Here is a 20,867-nt window from a genome sequence, read left to right on the forward strand (position 1 = left end):
TCGGAATTGCGAGATATAAAGTCAGAATTGTGAGTTATAAAGTCAGAATTGCAAGTTAAATTCAGAATTACGTGATATAAAGTCAGAATTGCATTTTATAAAGTCAGAATTGCGAGATATAAAGAAAGAATTGTGAGTTATAAAGTCAGAATTGAGTGATATAAAGTCAGAATTGCGAGATATAAAGTCAGAATTGCGAGATATAAAGTCAGAATTGAGTGATATAAAGTCAGAATTGAGTGATATAAAATCAGAATTGTGAGATATAAAGTCAGAATTGAGTGATATAAAGTCAGAATTGAGTGATATAAAGTCAGAATTGCGAGATATAAAGTCAGAATTGTGAGATATAAAGTCAGAATTGTGAGATATAAAGTCAGAATTGTGAGATATAAAGAAAGAATTGCAAGTTAAATTCAGAATTACGTGATATAAAGTCAGAATTGCATTTTATAAAGTCAGAATTGCGAGATATAAAGTCAGAATTGCGAGATATAAAGTCAGAATTGTGAGATATAAAGTCAGAATTGTGAGATATAAAGTCAGAATTGAGTGATATAAAGTCAGAATTGAGTGATATAAAGTCAGAATTGTGAGATATAAAGTCAGTATTGCGAGATATAAAGTCGGAATTGCGAGATATAAAGTCAGAATTGAGTGATATAAAGTCAGAATTGCGAGATATAAAGTCAGAATTGCGAGATATAAAGTCAGAATTGAGTGATATAAAGTCAGAATTGAGAGATATAAAGTCAGAATTGAGTGATATAAAGTCAGAATTGTGAGATATAAAGTCAGAATTGCGAGATATAAAGTCAGAATTGTGTGATATAAAGTCAGAATTGTGAGATATAAAGTCAGAATTGAGTGATATAAAGTCAGAATTGTGAGATATAAAGTCAGAATTGCGAGATATAAAGTCAGAATTGAGTGATATAAAGTCAGAATTGAGAGATATAAAGAAAGAATTGAGTGATATAAAGTCAGAATTGCAAGTTAAATTCAGAATTGCATTTTATAAAGTCAGAATTGCGAGATATAAAGTCGGAATTGCGAGATATAAAGTCAGAATTATGAGATATAAAGTCAGAATTGCATTTTATAAAGTCAGAATTGTGAGATATAAAGTCAGAATTGCGAGATATAAAGTCAGAATTGCGAGATATTAAGTCAGAATTGAGTGATATAAAGTCAGAATTGTGAGATATAAAGTCAGTATTGCGAGATATAAAGTCGGAATTGCGAGATATAAAGTCAGAATTGAGTGATATAAAGTCAGAATTGCGAGATATAAAGTCAGAATTGCGAGATATAAAGTCAGAATTGCGAGATATAAAGTCAGAATTGTGTGATATAAAGTCAGAATTGTGAGATATAAAGTCAGAATTGAGTGATATAAAGTCAGAATTGTGAGATATAAAGTCAGAATTGCGAGATATAAAGTCAGAATTGAGTGATATAAAGTCAGAATTGAGAGATATAAAGAAAGAATTGAGTGATATAAAGTCAGAATTGCAAGTTAAATTCAGAATTGCATTTTATAAAGTCAGAATTGCGAGATATAAAGTCGGAATTGCGAGATATAAAGTCAGAATTATGAGATATAAAGTCAGAATTGCATTTTATAAAGTCAGAATTGTGAGATATAAAGTCAGAATTGCGAGATATAAAGTCAGAATTGCGAGATATTAAGTCAGAATTGAGTGATATAAAGTCAGAATTTTGAGTTATAAAGTCAGGATTGCGAGTTAAAGTCAGAACTGTGAGATATAAAGTCAGAATTGAGTGATATAAAGTCAGAATTGCGAGTTATAAAGTCAGAATTGCGAGATATAAAGTCAGAATTGTGTGTTATAAAGTCAGAATTGAGTGATATAAAGTCAGAATTGCGAGATATAAAGTCAGAATTGTGAGTTATAAAGTCAGAATTGCGAGATATAAACTCAGAATTGTGAGATATAAAGTCAGAATTGAGTGATATAAAGTCAGAATTGTGAGATATAAACTCAGAATTGCGAGTTATAAAGTCAGAATTGTGAGATATAAAGTCAGAATTGTGAGATATAAAGTCAGAATTGCGAGTTATAAAGTCAGAATTGCGAGATATAAAGTCAGAATTGTGTGTTATAAAGTCAGAATTGAGTGATATAAAGTCAGAATTGCGAGTTATAAAGTCAGAATTGCGAGATATAAACTCAGAATTGCGAGATATAAAGTCAGAATTGAGTGATATAAAGTCAGAATTGTGAGATATAAAGAAAGAATTGTGAGTTATAAAGTCAGAATTGCAAGTTAAATTCAGAATTACGTGATATAAAGTCAGAATTGCATTTTATAAAGTCAGAATTGTGAGATATAAAGTCAGAATTGCGAGATATTAAGTCAGAATTGAGTGATATAAAGTCAGGATTGCGAGTTATAAAATCAGAATTGAGTGATATAAAGTCAGAATTGAGTGATATAAAGTCAGAATTGTGAGATATAAAGTCAGAATTGAGTGATATAAAGTCAGAATTGCGAGTTATAAAGTCAGAATTGCGAGATATAAAGTCAGAATTGTGTGTTATAAAGTCAGAATTGAGTGATATAAAGTCAGAATTGTGAGTTATAAAGTCAGAATTGAGTGATATAAAGTCAGAATTGTGAGTTATAAAGTCAGAATTGAGTGATATAAAGTCAGAATTGTGAGTTATAAAGTCAGAATTGAGTGATATAAAGTCAGAATTGTGAGTTATAAAGTCAGAATTGCGAGATATAAAGTCAGAATTGTGAGTTATAAAGTCAGAATTGAGTGATATAAAGTCAGAATTGTGAGATATAAAGTCAGAATTGCGAGTTATAAAGTCAGAATTGCGAGATATAAAGTCAGAATTGTGTGTTATAAAGTCAGAATTGAGTGATATAAAGTCAGAATTGCGAGATATAAAGTCAGAATTGTGAGTTATAAAGTCAGAATTGCGAGATATAAACTCAGAATTGTGAGATATAAAGTCAGAATTGAGTGATATAAAGTCAGAATTGTGAGATATAAACTCAGAATTGCGAGTTATAAAGTCAGAATTGTGAGATATAAAGTCAGAATTGTGAGATATAAAGTCAGAATTGCGAGTTATAAAGTCAGAATTGCGAGATATAAAGTCAGAATTGTGTGTTATAAAGTCAGAATTGAGTGATATAAAGTCAGAATTGCGAGTTATAAAGTCAGAATTGCGAGATATAAACTCAGAATTGCGAGATATAAAGTCAGAATTGAGTGATATAAAGTCAGAATTGTGAGATATAAAGAAAGAATTGTGAGTTATAAAGTCAGAATTGCAAGTTAAATTCAGAATTACGTGATATAAAGTCAGAATTGCATTTTATAAAGTCAGAATTGTGAGATATAAAGTCAGAATTGCGAGATATTAAGTCAGAATTGAGTGATATAAAGTCAGGATTGCGAGTTATAAAATCAGAATTGAGTGATATAAAGTCAGAATTGAGTGATATAAAGTCAGAATTGTGAGATATAAAGTCAGAATTGAGTGATATAAAGTCAGAATTGCGAGTTATAAAGTCAGAATTGCGAGATATAAAGTCAGAATTGTGTGTTATAAAGTCAGAATTGAGTGATATAAAGTCAGAATTGCGAGATATAAAGTCAGAATTGTGAGTTATAAAGTCAGAATTGCGAGATATAAACTCAGAATTGTGAGATATAAAGTCAGAATTGAGTGATATAAAGTCAGAATTGTGAGATATAAACTCAGAATTGCGAGTTATAAAGTCAGAATTGTGAGATATAAAGTCAGAATTGTGAGATATAAAGTCAGAATTGCGAGTTATAAAGTCAGAATTGCGAGATATAAAGTCAGAATTGTGTGTTATAAAGTCAGAATTGAGTGATATAAAGTCAGAATTGCGAGTTATAAAGTCAGAATTGCGAGATATAAACTCAGAATTGCGAGATATAAAGTCAGAATTGAGTGATATAAAGTCAGAATTGTGAGATATAAAGAAAGAATTGTGAGTTATAAAGTCAGAATTGCAAGTTAAATTCAGAATTACGTGATATAAAGTCAGAATTGCATTTTATAAAGTCAGAATTGTGAGATATAAAGTCAGAATTGCGAGATATTAAGTCAGAATTGAGTGATATAAAGTCAGGATTGCGAGTTAAAGTCAGAATTGTGAGATAAAGTCAGAATTGTGAGATATAAAGTCAGAATTGAGTGATATAAAGTCAGAATTGTGAGTTATAAAGTCAGAATTGCGAGATATAAAGTCAGAATTGTGTGTTATAAAGTCAGAATTGAGTGAGATAAAGTCAGAATTGTGAGATATAAAGTCAGAATTGTGTGTTATAAAGTCAGAATTGTGAGTTATAAAGTCAGAATTGAGTGATATAAAGTCAGAATTGTGAGTTATAAAGTCAGAATTGCGAGATATAAAGTCAGAATTGTGTGTTATAAAGTCAGAATTGAGTGAGATAAAGTCAGAATTGTGAGATATAAAGTCAGAATTGTGTGTTATAAAGTCAGAATTGAGTGAGATAAAGTCAGAATTGCGTGATATAAAGTCAGAATTGTGAGATATAAAGTCAGAATTGTGAGATATAAAGTCAGAATTGTGAGATATAAAGTCAGAATTGTGTGTTATAAAGTCAGAATTGTGTGTTATAAAGTCAGAATTGAGTGAGATAAAGTCAGAATTGCGAGATATAAAGTCAGAATTGTGAGATATAAAGTCAGAATTGTGTGTTATAAAGTCAGAATTGAGTGATATAAAGTCAGAATTGTGAGATATAAAGTCAGAATTGAGTGATATAAAGTCAGAATTGTGAGATATAAAGAAAGAATTGTGAGTTATAAAGTCAGAATTGCAAGTTAAATTCAGAATTACGTGATATAAAGTCAGAATTGCATTTTATAAAGTCAGAATTGCGAGATATTAAGTCAGAATTGAGTGATATAAAGTCAGAATTTTGAGTTATAAAGTCAGAATTGAGTGATATAAAGTCAGAATTGTGAGATATAAAGTCAGAATTGCGAGATATAAAGTCAGAATTTTGAGTTTTAAAGTCAGAATTGTGAGATTTAAAGTCAGAATTGTGAGATATAAAGTCAGAATTGCGAGATATAAAGTCAGAATTGAGTGATATAAAGTCAGAATTGTGAGATATAAAGTCAGAATTGTGAGATATAAAGTCAGAATTAGCTTTTTTATTGTATAATCAGTGGCAGAAACAAGCTTCCATAGAAAAATAATCTTACTTGTTTTTGTTTCAATGAATGAAGTATTTAAATAACACTTTTATTATGTACTTTTTTTTTTTTTTTAAATGAAGACTCAATGTCATCTTGCTCCTCCAGTAAATGTCTCTTGATTTAAGAATGTTTATTACTGGAAAATGGGAGAATTTGTGGCTCTGGAATCCCGAGTCTTTCCTTTTCTTTCACAGCACTATTCAGCATTTTCTGTTTGAGTCACGTCTCTCCATAGACACAATATTTACACACGGCAGAAGAAAAAAATATAAAGGAGTGCAATTTTTAGAGAGAATGGGCCCCGAGCAAGCGAGCCACCTTTGTGTCCGGAGCGAGCGAGACTGTTAGTTCTCCTCCACTCCGGCGTGACAGATTGCTGAGGTGTCAAACGATGCTGTCGGGACGGCCAAAGCCCTCCATAGCTGACATTCCTACACCCTAATCGAAGGGTTAAGCAAACGACGGGCGCTTGTAAACTGCCGCATGTCCTTCAACACCTGAGCTGACCCACTACACCCTCCGGAATGCAGCCGACGGCATCGGACGGGCACAGTGGAGAATCAAGAGACATTCAAGATGTGCGATGGACTCAAGCCAACATTAGAGAACAGAAGAGGTGAGTTCTGGGTGCTTTGCATCTCTGAGATATAGTTCAACATAATGTATTGATGACACATTGATATCGCACAGAGCCTCGCGTTTAGTCTCGTGTGACCAGGATCTCTATAGGTGAAGGCCGACTCAGACGCCTCCGCGGTCCACTGGTGTTTCTGAAGACGGATCATTTCCTGTTTGCACAAGCTGAATGGGGGGGAATGGTCTGCTGACGAACATTAGGCCTGACGCCAGATCAGACAAGAGAAGAGACGGTACTGTAGAGTGAATGAGAAGAGATGGCAGCATCACACACCACAACGTGATTAATAGCCAATGGAAATAAGACCACCTGGATAAAAGAAAACTCTCTAAAAGCATGTTTCCATGTAGTCAAAGTTCCAGAAATATACCAGATATAACCTAATGAATTATGGGCCTCAGTTCAGCAAGTTAGATTGAGGGAAGCGAACAGAAAAATGAATCTTCTGTAATTTCTTTGGCTCAGGAGCTTGAACTTATTTTCAGGACGAGTTTAAAACATGCTGAAGTCCAGGATTGCACCGTTTGGGGCTATTTGAAATGACTGAACAATGTTTTTTGAAATTCTTTCAGCTTATTGAATTTATAGGATTTAAAGAACTATTTCAGCATGTTCCAGTCATTATTTGTTAAAATAATTCATGCAGAAAAACTCTTGCTAACGGATGCAAATATAATTTAGGCAGTGTCATCAGAAGTCCAATAAAAGAGCAACACAATTGCTTTTCATTAAAAATATATAAAAACTTCTTAAATCAAGATACATTTACTTGAGAAGCAAAATGACTGAGTTTGTGCTGAAAACAAGAAGAACTATCTTTCAATGGAGTCATTAAAAGCAAACGTAATTTAAAGGAAAAGGAAAAATATAATTTCTCTGACTACACATGTTTCTTCTTGTTTTAAGCACAAACTCACTTCATTTTCATGATTTCTTCAGAAAACAAGACTTAATATCTAAAGTCATTTTGCTTCTCAAGTAAATGCATGTTGATTTAAGAATGTTTAGATGTTTGTACTGGAAAACAAGACAAAAAAACTACTGAGGAAGAAAACCCTTTTTTTTTTTTTTGCAGTGCATGACTATTGCACTGTACAATAGAAATTTAAAGGATTAGTTCACTTCAGAGTTAAAATTTCCTGATGATTTACTCTCCTCCACGTCATCCAAGATGTTCATGTCTTTCTTTCTTCAGTCGAAATGAAATTAAAGTTTTTGAAGAAAATATTCCAGGATTTCTCCATATAGTGGACTTCACTGGGGTTCAACGGGTTGAAGGTCCAAATGTCAGTTTCAGTGCAGCTTCAAAGAGCTCGACATGATCCCAGACGAGGAGTAAGAGTCTCATCTAGAGAAAAAAATCGCTCATTTTATAAAAAAAAATAATAATTATATACTTTTTAACCACAAATGCTCGTCTTGCACTGCTCTGTGATGCTTCACACGTGACGTAGACGGAAGTGCCGCGGTAGGGCGAAAATCTCCATCTCATTTTCTCCTCCAGTTTCAAAATCATCCGACATCGTTGTTTTACCTTTTTTTGTAAAGGCAGTTTGTCTTAGTCTTTGAACATTCGCTTTGTAAACACTGGATCAGTACTTCCGCCTACGTCATGAGTGACCTTTCCAACATGATTACGTACTGATTAGTGCAAGACGAGCATTTGTGGTTAAAAAGTATATAATTATTATTTTTTTAGAAAATGTCCGATGGTTTCTCTAGATGAGACTCTTATTCCTCGTCTGGGATCATGTAGAGCTCTTTGAAGCTGCACTGAAACTGACATTTGGACCTTCAACCCGTTGAACCCCATTGAAGTCCACTATATGGAGAAAAATCCTGGAATGTTTTCATCAAAAACATTCATTTCTTTTCGACTGAAGAAAGAAAGACATAAACATCTTGGATGACATGGGGGTGAGTAAATTATCAGGAAATTTTAATTCTGAAGGGAAGTAAGGGTATGCATATTATATGTTGCCATTGTTTGTTTACGCTCTTGTTTCCCGGAATTCAGTCGCTAGTTCCGCCTTCTCAATGACATCGCGCATGTCATTAAAGACAACAAGCAATGATTGGTCAGGAAGCAATGTGTAGTCTGACGTGATTCTTGCCCAAGAGTCAGAATCACATAATCTGACACACTTTTTCCCATCATGGGACGTTTTATGGTAAAATTTTATGAATTAAACCGTTACATCCATCAGCTGGAGTGCCCTTGATTTCCACCAGAGGGCACTCCTTTCATCTTGGTTATCTCACCATGGACTATTTATTCCACAACCCATTGCCCAAACTCATTATCCATCCACCTGTGTCTCATCATCTTCTCAACTCCGCCTATTCAATTCACTCATTGCGAAGTCTTGTATGTGTCACTAATGCATTTCTGAGTGTTATCCTGGTTCCCTGCATCTTAGTTTTTATCTTCTGCTTGTCTCCCTGGATGTTCCTGTGTCTTGGACCTTGTTTTATGTTTGTCCGTGATTTTGACCTTACACAGCAAAATCTCCAGTTAAATCAGCTCTGCTCAGAGTACATATAGTCCCTCTCTAAATAGTGTTAAAATAACACTGAAGCGAGATAATTAAACAATTAATTAAGTGATGATTGTGCATTAGTGATGAACGCCTGCTGTTAACAAGCAGAATCACTTCAGAAAAGAGAAACAAGACTTCAGTCACAGCTTTATTAATTGCTTAATTATCTCATTAACTTTAACTCTGCTTCAGTGTTATTTTAACACTATTTAGAGAGGGACCATATGTACTCTGAGCAGATTTGATTTAACTCTGGAGATTTTGCTGTGTGTTTTATGGATTACTATTATGGATTACCCTGCACTTGGATCTTCAACCTAAAGTCTCGGAGCAGTTCGTAAACATACTTTATCACTAGAAAAATTTAAATAACTGTTAAACATGAAAGTATTATGGAATCATCTAAGACATTTCTTCTTATATAGAAGACTTTTGGCATAAAATGTGAGTCAAATACCCTAGAGGTCCATGCAGAACCCTATTGAACCTTTGTTTGACATGACAGGTCTCAACATGGTGAATGACATTGTTCTAGTTTTCTCCTTTAGTGTTCCATAGAAGAAAACAATACAGGGTTTGGAACAACATGAGGGTGAGTAAATGATGACTGAATTTTCATTTTTGGGGCGAATTAAGTGCCTGAGAAACGCACAACCTCATTGCGACACCACTGAATAAATGGTTCATTTTAAATATGCATCAAAAGGTCAGCGCTTGTTGATCAGGGTCATCACTATTTTAAAATGCAGTCGTGGTTACTGGCACATCCTCGGTTTCAGAGAAACAGATATTCAGTCTATCGACTGACCGATTGCCCTGGAGATTTCCCTGCTTGGCATTGTCAGGCTGCATTGATTTTGAGTCTGAACGTGTAAACACACAGTTAGTGGTTTGGGACCTCTTTCACTTTAGAAGTCCAGAAGGTGTTCATGGTGATGGATGGATGGAGAGCCTAAGAGTGAAACTTGATTTGGAGGCCGATGGGAGAGAGGCAGTGGTAACAGGAGGCGTTCAGAAGAGTTATGATGGAGCCGCGAGGCCGTCAAAGGCCTGTTCATCAGACTCCCCGTCGTCCTGTTAGCCACAGCTGAATCAGACCCGAGGGACGGTCCTTCCCCCCCGGCCACACTCGAGTGATTGACTGAGAAAAGCTCTGTTTGTTTGTTTGCTCAGTGGCATTAGCCTTTATTTCACCAGCTGCAATCCTAATGTTTTTGGAGCATGGTGACACAGAGCCTCAGAGAATCTGGCCCTTGATAAAGTTTGCTTTCAGTGACTTTATTATACGGGATTACAGCACCGTTTTGTATTCCAGTCACGTCGAGGAAAGGCTGCGAGGCCATAAATGGGTGCTGGAACAGTGTTATTTTAGGATCATTGAGATACTATTTTAGTTTAATAATGTGAATTTGATTTTATTTTTATTTTTTTATGTTTTATTTCAGTTAAAGGATTAGTCCACTTTTAAATAAACTTTTCCTGATAATTTACTCACCCGCATGTCATCCAAGATGTTCATGTCTTTCTTTCTTCAGTCAAAAAGAAATTAAGGTTTTTGATGAAAACATTCCAGGATTATTCTCCTTATAGTGGACTTCAAAAGGTTGAAGGTCAAAATGACAGTTTCAGTGCAGCTTCAAAGAGCTTTAAACGATACCAGACGAGGAATAAGAGTCTTATCTAGAGAAATGATCGGTCATTTTCGAAAAAAAATACAACTGTATATGCTTTATATACCCAAAATATTGACTTGCATGTACTTCCGCTTTCCACATTTTTCAAAAAGCTTACGCTGTATGTCCTACGCCTATATTCTACTTACGTGCAAGTCAATATTTTGTGTTTATAAAGCATATAAAGTTGTATTTTTTTTTTTAAATGACCAATGGTTTCTCTAGATAAGACCCTTATTCCTCGTCTGGTATCGTTTAAAGCTCTTTGAAGCTGCACTGAAAGTCCACTAAAAGGAGAATAATCCTGGAATGTTTTCATCAAAAACCTTCATTTCTTTTCGACTGACGAAAGAAAGACATGAACATCTTGGATGACATGCGGGTGAGTAAATTATCAGGAAAATTTTATTTAAAAGTGAACTAATCCTTTAACGTTTGTTTTAGCAACAAAGAAACACATTTTTTAAGGTTTTAATTAACTATAATAACCCTGGCTCAGAAGTGATTTTTTTTTTTCTGCAATGAAACTAATATAATTCACAACAAAAATGGAATATGCATCAACACAGAGAGCCATAAAGCAAGTGCTTTTGACCACAAGGGGGCGGCCTTGACCTGAAAAATCAAGATTTTAAAAAAATCTCTTTTTGTATGCTCAAGGACCAACAATAAGAAGATATTTTTGCAGAAAGGCTTGTTTTTTTCTTCACATACATTTTAAGAAAAAGATCCGGACAGACAATCACTGATGAGTATTTGTGTTTTTTTTTTCTTTATCCATTATGTCCCAAAGCGCAACAATTACAGCACAGCAAAAATGAAGGACGATCAATCACGTAACACACAAACAAAGAAGGCAAGACCTTTTAATTACACCTCATGGTAGAGGAGAAGGAAGCATGTTTACATGGTGTGGCCTCGTCCCCCCTCTCAGATATCCAGCTGAACTCTCAGATTTTATTCTTTTTTTTTAATGCAGTTATATGGTGTTGTGCTTCTCAGGGAAATTTATAATGGATGTACTGAGTCTAGCCTCAGGAGATTTAGTGTCAGACACACAGTTCTGTAGCATGAGGTCATGGCTTGCTGAGTTTGCTTAACACTTCTCCATAGGGATGCTGACTCAGGAGCAAACTCATAAAGATATGTTCTGAGGACTGACAGATGCTTGCAAATATATACACTCTAAAAAATGCTGGTTTAAAAGTAACCCAAGTTGAGTTAAAAATGGACAAACCCAGCGATTGGGTTGTTTTAACCCAGCGGTTGGGTTAAATGTTTGACTGACATGCTGGATAGTTTTATTTAACTCAACTCTAACTTTAACTCATTATTTAAAAATTACTATATTGCTCGCTTAAAATGAACCCAAAGTATGTTGGAAATTAACATTAATTAAGTTTAATGAATAATAATTGAACAATAAACATTGATTAAATTGCTTATTTCCATATAGTAATATTTAAACAATAGTTGGGTTAAATAAAACTACCCAGCACATTGGTCAAACATTTAACCCAACCCCTGGGTTTGTCCATTTTTGACCCAACTGGGTTGTTTTTTACCCAGGATTTTTTTTATTTCATATATATATATATATATATATATATATATATATATATATATATATATATATATATATATATATATATAAGCTATATAACATATATAAATAATATATGTAAGAAATAATAATGTGGTAATGCCTTAGAACGTTTGTCAACCACTCAGATTCAAGCATTCAACAGCCCCGTAAAATAACATAACATATAACACAATATATAACAAGATAAATATTCAGAATTTCAAGTATTTAATTAAATATATTACATATATATTTTATTTTTCACATAAATCTTTTTTTAATTAATCTGATAATTCAGGAAAAACTACTTCGAGCCTCGCGCCAGACACGTCACGCTCGGTCAGTCTCAGCGCGGGAGTCAAAACAACGAAACGTGATGTTTCTCGATCCGCCTCATAACTCTTCACATTTTCACTTGCTTGTCTGTGAAAATGGAAACATTACAGACGTGTCTAATAAATTAAAATTACCGGAGCCAGAGAGTAACGAGCTCATCTGATTGCGCGAGTCCTCTCACTCTTCCTGACAGTTAAATGCGCGCGAAATGGGGCGGAGGCGTTTCCGCTCTGGCCTGTTGGCAGTTTTGCCGCCGATTCCTGATCACGTACGAGGTAATTTACCATCCATTTTGTTTATTTATGAGGCCGCTCCAGACGGCCAAACACAATCAATAACGTTCACTGCAGTAGAGCTTTATTGGATTAGAGACAGATTTGAAACCCACCAGCTGACAGTGTTGACTTTGGAGCGTCTAAAATGTTCAAGGCAACACTTAACTCAGGTCATTATCCATGAGGAAGAGGATGTTGTGTTGAATTTTTCTTTTATATTCATCTGCTTTTTCTCTCTTTTAATTTCTATGCCTAATTTCCATGTCTATCCCAGATTTGGGCACTGTTTTTCCTCTACTGTGCGGTCCTGCAGGTATTTTTTATTCGTGGTTGGCAGCTAAAGTTAGCCGGCTACTCCAAAAACAACATAATACAATATGTTTCTCACAGTACAAATATTCTGTAATAACTATGAATAAACCCTAGAGTATAATTCTTCAAAATTGTTACTTTCAAGACAAAAAAAAAACTATTTTGATGGCAATGTGTTTCACCTACTGCAAATATTTTGAAAACCAAAAGCTTTGACTTGTAAAAGCCACAGCAAAGTATTTACCTAATTTTTTTTTTATCTGTTTAAGACTTAATGGTGCCTTTAATCAGAGACAGATTACCACAACATAAATCCTATTTCCCTGCTCAGAATGATACACAAATCAGAAACCCCAGGGCTTCGCGTCTCCTGCGTCTGCTCAATTAGCTGTGATGGCCAAACAAAACAAGTTCAGGAACGGTTTTAGTCTCGGAGGAATTGAAAGGCAAACAGAAAGGCGGAGAAACAGGGAAGTGCGACACGCACCAGCAGGTACAGGTGCTCCTACTCTGACACTGGACCCTATGGCCCGCCTTGACCAGGAGAAATTTTCGGCCCAGATGGACGAAGGAATCACTGGACCATACGTCTAGTGCAGACAGCCGTACCAGACGTTTGGGAAGTTGATTAACACCTGGCTTTTTGGATGAGGTACCCATCTATACTAATGATGAACGTAATAAATCAGTTGAAAGCTTGGTCGGAATGGAAACCATCTTGAGGGCTGGTGTAGGACAAATATTTGTGTACTAGATGAGTTAAATGAGGTATTATGGAAAGAATGTAGAGTGTAGAATTAGCGTTTTCAATTCAAATGAAGTCATGTGCACAATCAAAACTGTTTAAGTGCTCTTGACCATCAGCGTTCTTTTTACAGACCTTTTGAGAATGTGTTTAGTGAGATGAGGTCATTTAAGTGGCCTCAGTTCGAAACACAAAGGGATTTTGGGGCTTTGACATTTAGTCTGCGTTGCAGATGAACCCCATATATCATTCGTTCTGGATGATCTGCCTTTATCTCCACATCTGCAGATGATTGTGCATTATATGCTCCAATGATAGTCTGCATTTTTGTTATTGAAATATTCACAGGCCAATTTATCTTGTTACTAATTAAATTTATGTATCTGGCAGAAGCTTTTATCTAAAATCTGATTCCTTGAGTGGTGGCATGCACTACAAGAGCTTAATATTTTATATACACCAATCAGGCATAACATTATGACCACCTTTCTAATGTTGTGTTGGTCCCCCTTTTGCTGCCAAAACAGCCCTGACCCGTCGAGGCATAGACTCCTTTAGACCCCTGAAGGTGTGCTGTGGTGTCTGGACCAAGATGTTAGCAGCAGATCCTTTAAGTCCTGTAAGTCCATGGATCGGACTTGTTTGTTCAGCAAATCCCACAGATGCTCGATTGGATTGAGATCTGGGGAATTTGGAGGCCAAGTCAACACCTCAAACTCGTTGTTGTTCTCCTCAAACCCTTCCTGAACCATTTTTGCTTTGTCGCAAGAGCATTATCCTGCTGAAAGAGGCCACGGCCACCAGAGAATACCTTTTCCATGAAAGGCTGTACATGGTCTCAACAATGCTTAGGCAGTTGGTACGTGTCAAAGTAACATCCACATGGATGGCAGGACCCAAGATTTCCCAGCAGAACATTGTCCAAAGCATCACACTGCCTCCGCCGGCTTGCCTTCTTCCCATGGTGCCATGTGTTTCCCAGGTAAGTGAAGCACTTGCATCCGGTCATCCATGTAAAATAAATCGTGATTCATCAGACCAGCCACCTTCTTCCGTTGCTCCGTGGTCCAGTTCTTATGCTCACGTGCCCTCTGTTGGTGCTTTCGGCGGTGGACAGGGGTCAGCATGGGCACCCTGACTGTTCTGCAGCTATGCAGCTCCATACGCAACAAACTGTGATGCACTGTGTATTCTGACACCTTTCTCTCAGAACCAGCATTAACTTCTTGAGCAACTACAGTAGCTTGTCTGTTGGATCGGACCACACGGGCCAGCCTTTGTTCCCACGTGCATCAATGAGGCTTGGCCGCCCATGACCCTGTCACCGGTTCACCACTGTTCCTTCCTTGGAGCACTTTTGATAGATACTGACCACTGCAGACTGGGAACACCCCACAAGAGCTGCAGTTTTGGAGATGCTCTGACCCAGCCATCTAGCCAACAAAATTTGGCCAAATTCTTACGCTTGCCCATTTTTCCTGCTTCTAACACATCAACTTTGAGGACAATTTTCACTTGCTGCCTAATATATCCCACCCACTAACAGGTGCCATGATGAAGAGATAATCAGAGTCAGGTTGTCTCTCTCTGTAGTAATCGCGATTACGTTCTAGTTCCCCCAAGCCCACGGGACCCCACGCAATTGCGTGCTTTGCGTGGTGGGTAAACACACTACTGACTATGCAAAATAAATGCATAGAAAAAACAAAAAGCTCACAGGAAAAAGCATACATTGACTACAACATAATCAGTTATTAATATTTCATTTGTTTTTGCATGCATTCATAATTTCTTTGTATTACAGCCTGCACAGAAGTAATGTTGCACAATTTGGCAATATTTGAATTAAGGATGAAAATGTCAATTTTCCTAGGCTGGACATCCCTTTTAGCCACTACTGTATATAAAATACAAAAATTATATATAGTAAATATGTACTTTAAGTTTAAAAATAAAAGTTTACTTGGTTTAATTTTTAAAAACAAAGTTAAGTTAGTGGCCAAAGTAGAGCTCTTCTCAATCTCATATTGTAATGAGGACCTCTGCTGGCAATTGAGTGCACACACACACACACACACACACACACACACACACACACACACACACACACACACACACGTCAAACAAATTATTTTGAGAATGAACTGTTTTTATTCTCTCTGTTTAGGTAATCTGCAGGTATGGTATTTAATTAGTAAAGCTGATATTTAAACAAGGTTGTGTGTAATAATTTTTAACATTATCAAATTTCTAATACATTTCATATGCTAATGTTTTGACCACACATTTATTTTTAATGTTGGCTCTGTTGGCTGTTTGTCAGATGCACTTTCTTGTTAGTGGCTTGTTATGACTGCTGAATTAATTCTGTGCATTGCACTTTCTCTCTCTCTCGTCTCTAGAAATCTAGATTTCTTGAAGCATCTAGAGTTTGCTGAAGTTCCTCTGCAGTCACAGTTACCGTCCCCTAATGCACACTGACACAGATCTACACCATGTGACTGACAGCCACCAGCTGCCTTCCTTTTGCTTCATGCATGCAGATACTATTAATAATGCCTCTCAATTTGATCTCAAACAAACAGATAAACATAGATGGCATACTTAAACACCTTTAGACTGAATTTAAATATGCACAAGCACAATTCTCTGCACTTCAATAAAAAATGTGTGGTATGAATAGAAGTGTTTAAAGTGCATTATAATTTTTGTCAAATCCTTCATGCATGCTGCCAGGTGCAATGCAAGACTATCCTCTGTGTACGTAAGCAGAAACACTAGAGTCTCCTTCAGGTGTCACTTATTTTCCTCTCTAAAGACATGTCTACTTCTGTCTTGGATTGACGCCTTGACATTTGATCTTTGCTTCACAACTTCCTTCATTCACCTTGGGAATTTATTTGGAATGAGAGACCCTATGTTGTTAAGTATCCACACAATCCTACTGCATACATTATTCACAGTAAATTATAATTGACTGTTGGGGAAACCTATGCACGTGATCCACACATTGGCAGTTTACCACTTAGCTAAGGCGATATAGTTGTCTAGATAAGCACCAAGAGCAAGACAAAATCAATTTAATCCAAGTATCCAGATAAGGAGCTGTCTGCACATTTGCGCAGCCTAGGAAAAAGCTTAACACACTCTGACATCTATGCCCTGTTTACCACCAGCGATGGTCAATGTCTTTGATGAAACGTGATTCCCCGCCAATCCCAGAGGTCGGTAAGTGTCAAGGAAAGATGATCAGCAGGGATGCCTGGCATACTTTCCACCATCATGTAGGGATGGTTCACCCATTTCAAAACCACTTGTGCTAGAGCTCAGAGTCTAGAATTTACTACAGGTTGGGAATCACAACAAGGTGTTATATAAAAGACAAAGGATTTGAATGAGGGAAGGAATCCCTGGAGGTAAACGATGTCAGAAAGGAAGCCCTCAGCAAACAAGAACATTAAAAAGCTGCGTGCCATAAGCATGGTTTGCAGCTTAACACGGAGCTGGCAGCAGTGGGTGAGCGAAAATGAGGAGAAGCAGTCTAGCGAACCAAGCGGATGGGCTCCATCTTACCCAGAAGACCCCAAAGATGCAAGAAAAGATTCGGCGAAGATCAGACTTTCTCAGAAGTCTCTTCCCAGCCAGGTCCCTACAAACAAGGATGATGTGGAGTCACGCATCAAAACTGGACAAGTGCTAAAAACCGTGACGAGGGATGTCCAGGAGAGAAGTGCGGGCATTGACTTTCTGACCAAACGCATCTGTAAGGACCCAGCCACGGATGAAGTGGACAAGATGCTGAGCAAGAAGGGATCGCCCACGCGCCGCAGGAAGTGCTCCAACATGGTTTCGGAGCTGACGCGGAGCTGGAAGGAAATCGAAACTGAGAAAAAGCAGGCTCAGGAGAGCGGTGAGGATAGAGGCCTGCAGCTGGGAACCAACTGGGAGGACACAGAGAATAACAGGACGAATGAAAATACTGCGGTCACCATCAAAAGATCCTCTGTTCTCGGGTAAGTTCTGGTCTTCTAATACAGATGAGTTTAGAAGTGAAGAGTTTTTTGTTTTTAGGGGAAAAGGGAATATGGTAGTTAACAAAAAGTTAGTTCGTCATGGTTATATTTAGATGTTGTAAATCAATTTAATTATAGTATGCTGTGTTATTTTAGTCAATCACTTTAATTAGCATCCTTGTGTTTGATAGAAATCCCATATGTGTGTAATCTGTACCATGTACCATTCTATTTATTCACTGTTAGGTTATTATATTTAATATTTAGTAATATACAGAATAGGCCTATCACAGCCTTACTGATTATTCAGACCAACTGTTATTCAAAACTTTAATACACAAGAAGTTAATATTAAGCAAATTACATTTTAGACAAAATAGAGCCAGTCGGTTGCTTCTCTATTTCACTCTACCAAAGAAAACCATTCCAAACGAACATACAGCAGAATTAATCCTACTGTGTGGCGTTTCAGAATTAATCTATGTTTTTGAACGAACTGGTTGAATGATTTATTTAGTGAGTGTCAATCATTAATTTGTTTTTGAAAGAATGTTTAATTAATTATTCAATAACTCATAAAGACAGCCACTTGTTTCATTCCTGAATGAATCTGTGTTTTTGAAAGAATTGGTTGAGTGAAAGATTCAGTGACTCACTCATTTTTAGTTTCTGAATGAATCTTTTTTTTTTTTTTTTTAAAGAATTGGTTGAGTGAAAGATTCAGTGACTCACTCGTTTCATTCCTGAATGAATCTTTGTTTTTGAAAAAAAATTGGTTGGGTGAAAGATTCAATGACTCACTCATTTTTTCGTTCCTGAATGAATCTTTGTTTTTGAAAGAATTGGTTGAGTGAAAGATTCAATGAGTCACTCATTGTTTCATTTCTAAATGAATCTGTGTTTTTGAAAGAATTGGTTGAGTGAAAGATTCAGTGATTCACTCATTGTTTCATTCCTAAATGAATCTGCGTTTTGAAAGAATTGGTTGAGTGAAAGATTCAGTGACTCGCTCATTGTTTCATTCCTGAATGAATCTTTGTTTTTGAAAAAAATTGGTTGAGTGAAAGATTCAATGACTCACTCATTTTTTCGTTCCTGAATGAATCTTTGTTTTTGAAAGAATTGGTTGAGTGAAAGATTCAATGAGTCACTCATTGTTTCATTTGTAAATGAATCTGTGTTTTTGAAAGAATTGGTTGAGTGAAAGATTCAGTGATTCACTCATTGTTTCATTCCTAAATGAATCTGCGTTTTGAAAGAATTGGTTGAGTGAAAGATTCAGTGACTCGCTCATTGTTCAATTCCTGAATGAATCTTTGTTTTTGAAAGAATTGGTTGAGTGAAAGATTCAATGACTCACTCATTGTTTCGTTCCTGAATGAATCTGTGTTTTTGAAAGAATTGGTTGAGTGAAAGATTCAATGACTCACTCATTGTTTCATTCCTGAATGAATCTTTGTTTTTGAAAGAATTGGTTGAGTGAAAGATTCTGTGACTCACTCATACAGTCACTTTTTTAGTTTCTGATTGGATCAGAGGTTTTTTTTTAAAGGTTCACTAATACGGTCACTTTTAAACAAATGTGACCAAATGAATCAGCTATAGTAGCCTATAACAAATATATATTATACAATCTTCTTATAGGGGCAAAAAGGACATTGAAGAAGCCAACAAAATAAATGCCTTGTCAAAAAAATACAGCGCTGTGGGAAGCTTAAAAAGCCGCTGGCAAAACTGGGCATCGGAGCATACCATCAATCAGAAGCTCAACCCCTTCAGCGAGGAGTTTGATTATGAGTATTCCATGTCAACACGGCTGCGGAGAGGTGAGGAGGGCTACGGGAGGCCCAAAGAGGGCAGTAAGACAGCAGAGCGGGCCAAACGTGCCGAGGCACACATCCACCGCGAGATAGATGACATGTGCTTCATCATAAGGACCATGGCGGATCCGGATGCAGACGGCTGCACCAGAGTGACCTTTGGCGATCTGTTTGACAGATACGTGCGGATCTCTGATAAAGTCGTGGGCATACTAATGAGGGCCAGGAAGCATGGGAAGGTAGCGTTTGAGGGGGAGATGCTGTGGCAGGGCCGGGATGATGACATTGTTATTACTCTGTTAGTATGACATGAGGCTGACACAATGTGTTGATGTCATTCACTGTGAAATCGAAATAGTTAACCTTATTGAAATTGCATGCAAACTGATTGCCTTTAAAAAAAACAAAAAAACAATTAATTTTCAGTTAAATATTCTGGGTGTATTTAATATATCTTCCAGACAATTTAAGTTGAGCTAATTGATGCAACTTGGAATTTCTCAGTTTTATGTACTTGAATAGCGATCTGATTTGCTTGTTAAAACCATGCAAACTGATTGCCATAAAAAGACCAAGTAAGTGTTGCTCCAATAAATTAAGTGCTTCAATCATCCAGCTAGCAATACATGTGTAAAATGTTAATGTTTACACCCATCCTCAATCTAACCACAGCCTCTACTCCTCAGAAACCCTTAAGCCAAATATTAAACACTAATGGATAAATCTTTTTCAAAAAAAAAAATAAAAATAAAAATAAAAAAAATATATATATATATATATATACATATATATAAACACTTTATTTAAACATTTGCACCTAGAGTCTGAAGCAAAGCATGCTGGGAACTAGAAAACTAACTGCTGTAAGTCGGTCAGTTTTGCATTTTATTATCAGTTATTGAGTTCACACAACTTTTTACTGCAATGAACATAATATACAGAAAAGTATATCGATATAAAAGTGCCCAACCAAATGAAACACTGATCACCATAATAGTGATACAATTTCACAATATAGGCACAGTACACAAATAGTACAGATCAACAAATTGCTGTACATTAATTAAAGTTCAATAAAAAGTGTTAGCTTTGACAGTGTTCACTCTGAACTGAATGTGAAAAATTTTGCTGCTATTGATAAAATATTGAAAGGTAAATCAATTATGTTCTACATGTTCTATGCGTTTACAGATAATGTATACAGTTTGTAAGTTTGCAGTTCTTTGGTAACACTTTACAAAAAGGTTGTTAATGCATTAACTAATATATTAATGAACAATATATTCTTACAGTTTGTTAATGTTAGTTCAACCTTTTCTGGTGTTCATTCACAGTGACTAACCCCCTTGTTTTTCATTATGTCATGTTTGATACTTTTGTGTGTGCATGTAAAAGAAAAAAATGTTTTATTGACATATACTTTGTGAATAAGAAGCTGCTAAAAGAATGAGGTGTTTGATTTGTTTGTTTCTAAGGATATAGAGTAGTGTGTTATTTGTAAGACTGTCATACAGTAAGTTATCCAGAAGAGGGTGTAGTGCACTAATGCTACAGTCCCCCCAGTTGCAGGTCTTATGAAACTGGATGTGATCTCTGCGTTTAGTACATGTTGTACTTTTAATAAAATGCAAGCATTTGAGCAAAACAAAATGGTCTTTGTTTTGATTAGTAGAAAATCAACAAAA

The 20,867-nt window shown here is 36.1% G+C and overlaps 1 protein-coding gene across 1 annotated transcript; it reads left to right on the forward strand.

Annotated features, from left to right (window-relative positions):
- The first annotated feature begins 16,772 nt into the window (after window positions 1-16,772).
- abrab (actin binding Rho activating protein b) lies at window positions 16,773-19,490 on the forward strand. The gene is made up of 2 exons (XM_067361625.1): window positions 16,773-17,362; window positions 19,007-19,490. The coding sequence occupies exons 1-2, from the start codon at window positions 16,773-16,775 to the stop codon at window positions 19,488-19,490; spliced, it is 1,074 nt and encodes a 357-aa protein (XP_067217726.1).
- Window positions 19,491-20,867: the final 1,377 nt, after the last annotated feature.

Source organism: Chanodichthys erythropterus, chromosome 15 (assembly GCF_024489055.1).
Source record: "Chanodichthys erythropterus isolate Z2021 chromosome 15, ASM2448905v1, whole genome shotgun sequence".
In the NCBI taxonomy this organism is placed as follows: Eukaryota; Metazoa; Chordata; class Actinopteri; order Cypriniformes; family Xenocyprididae; genus Chanodichthys; species Chanodichthys erythropterus.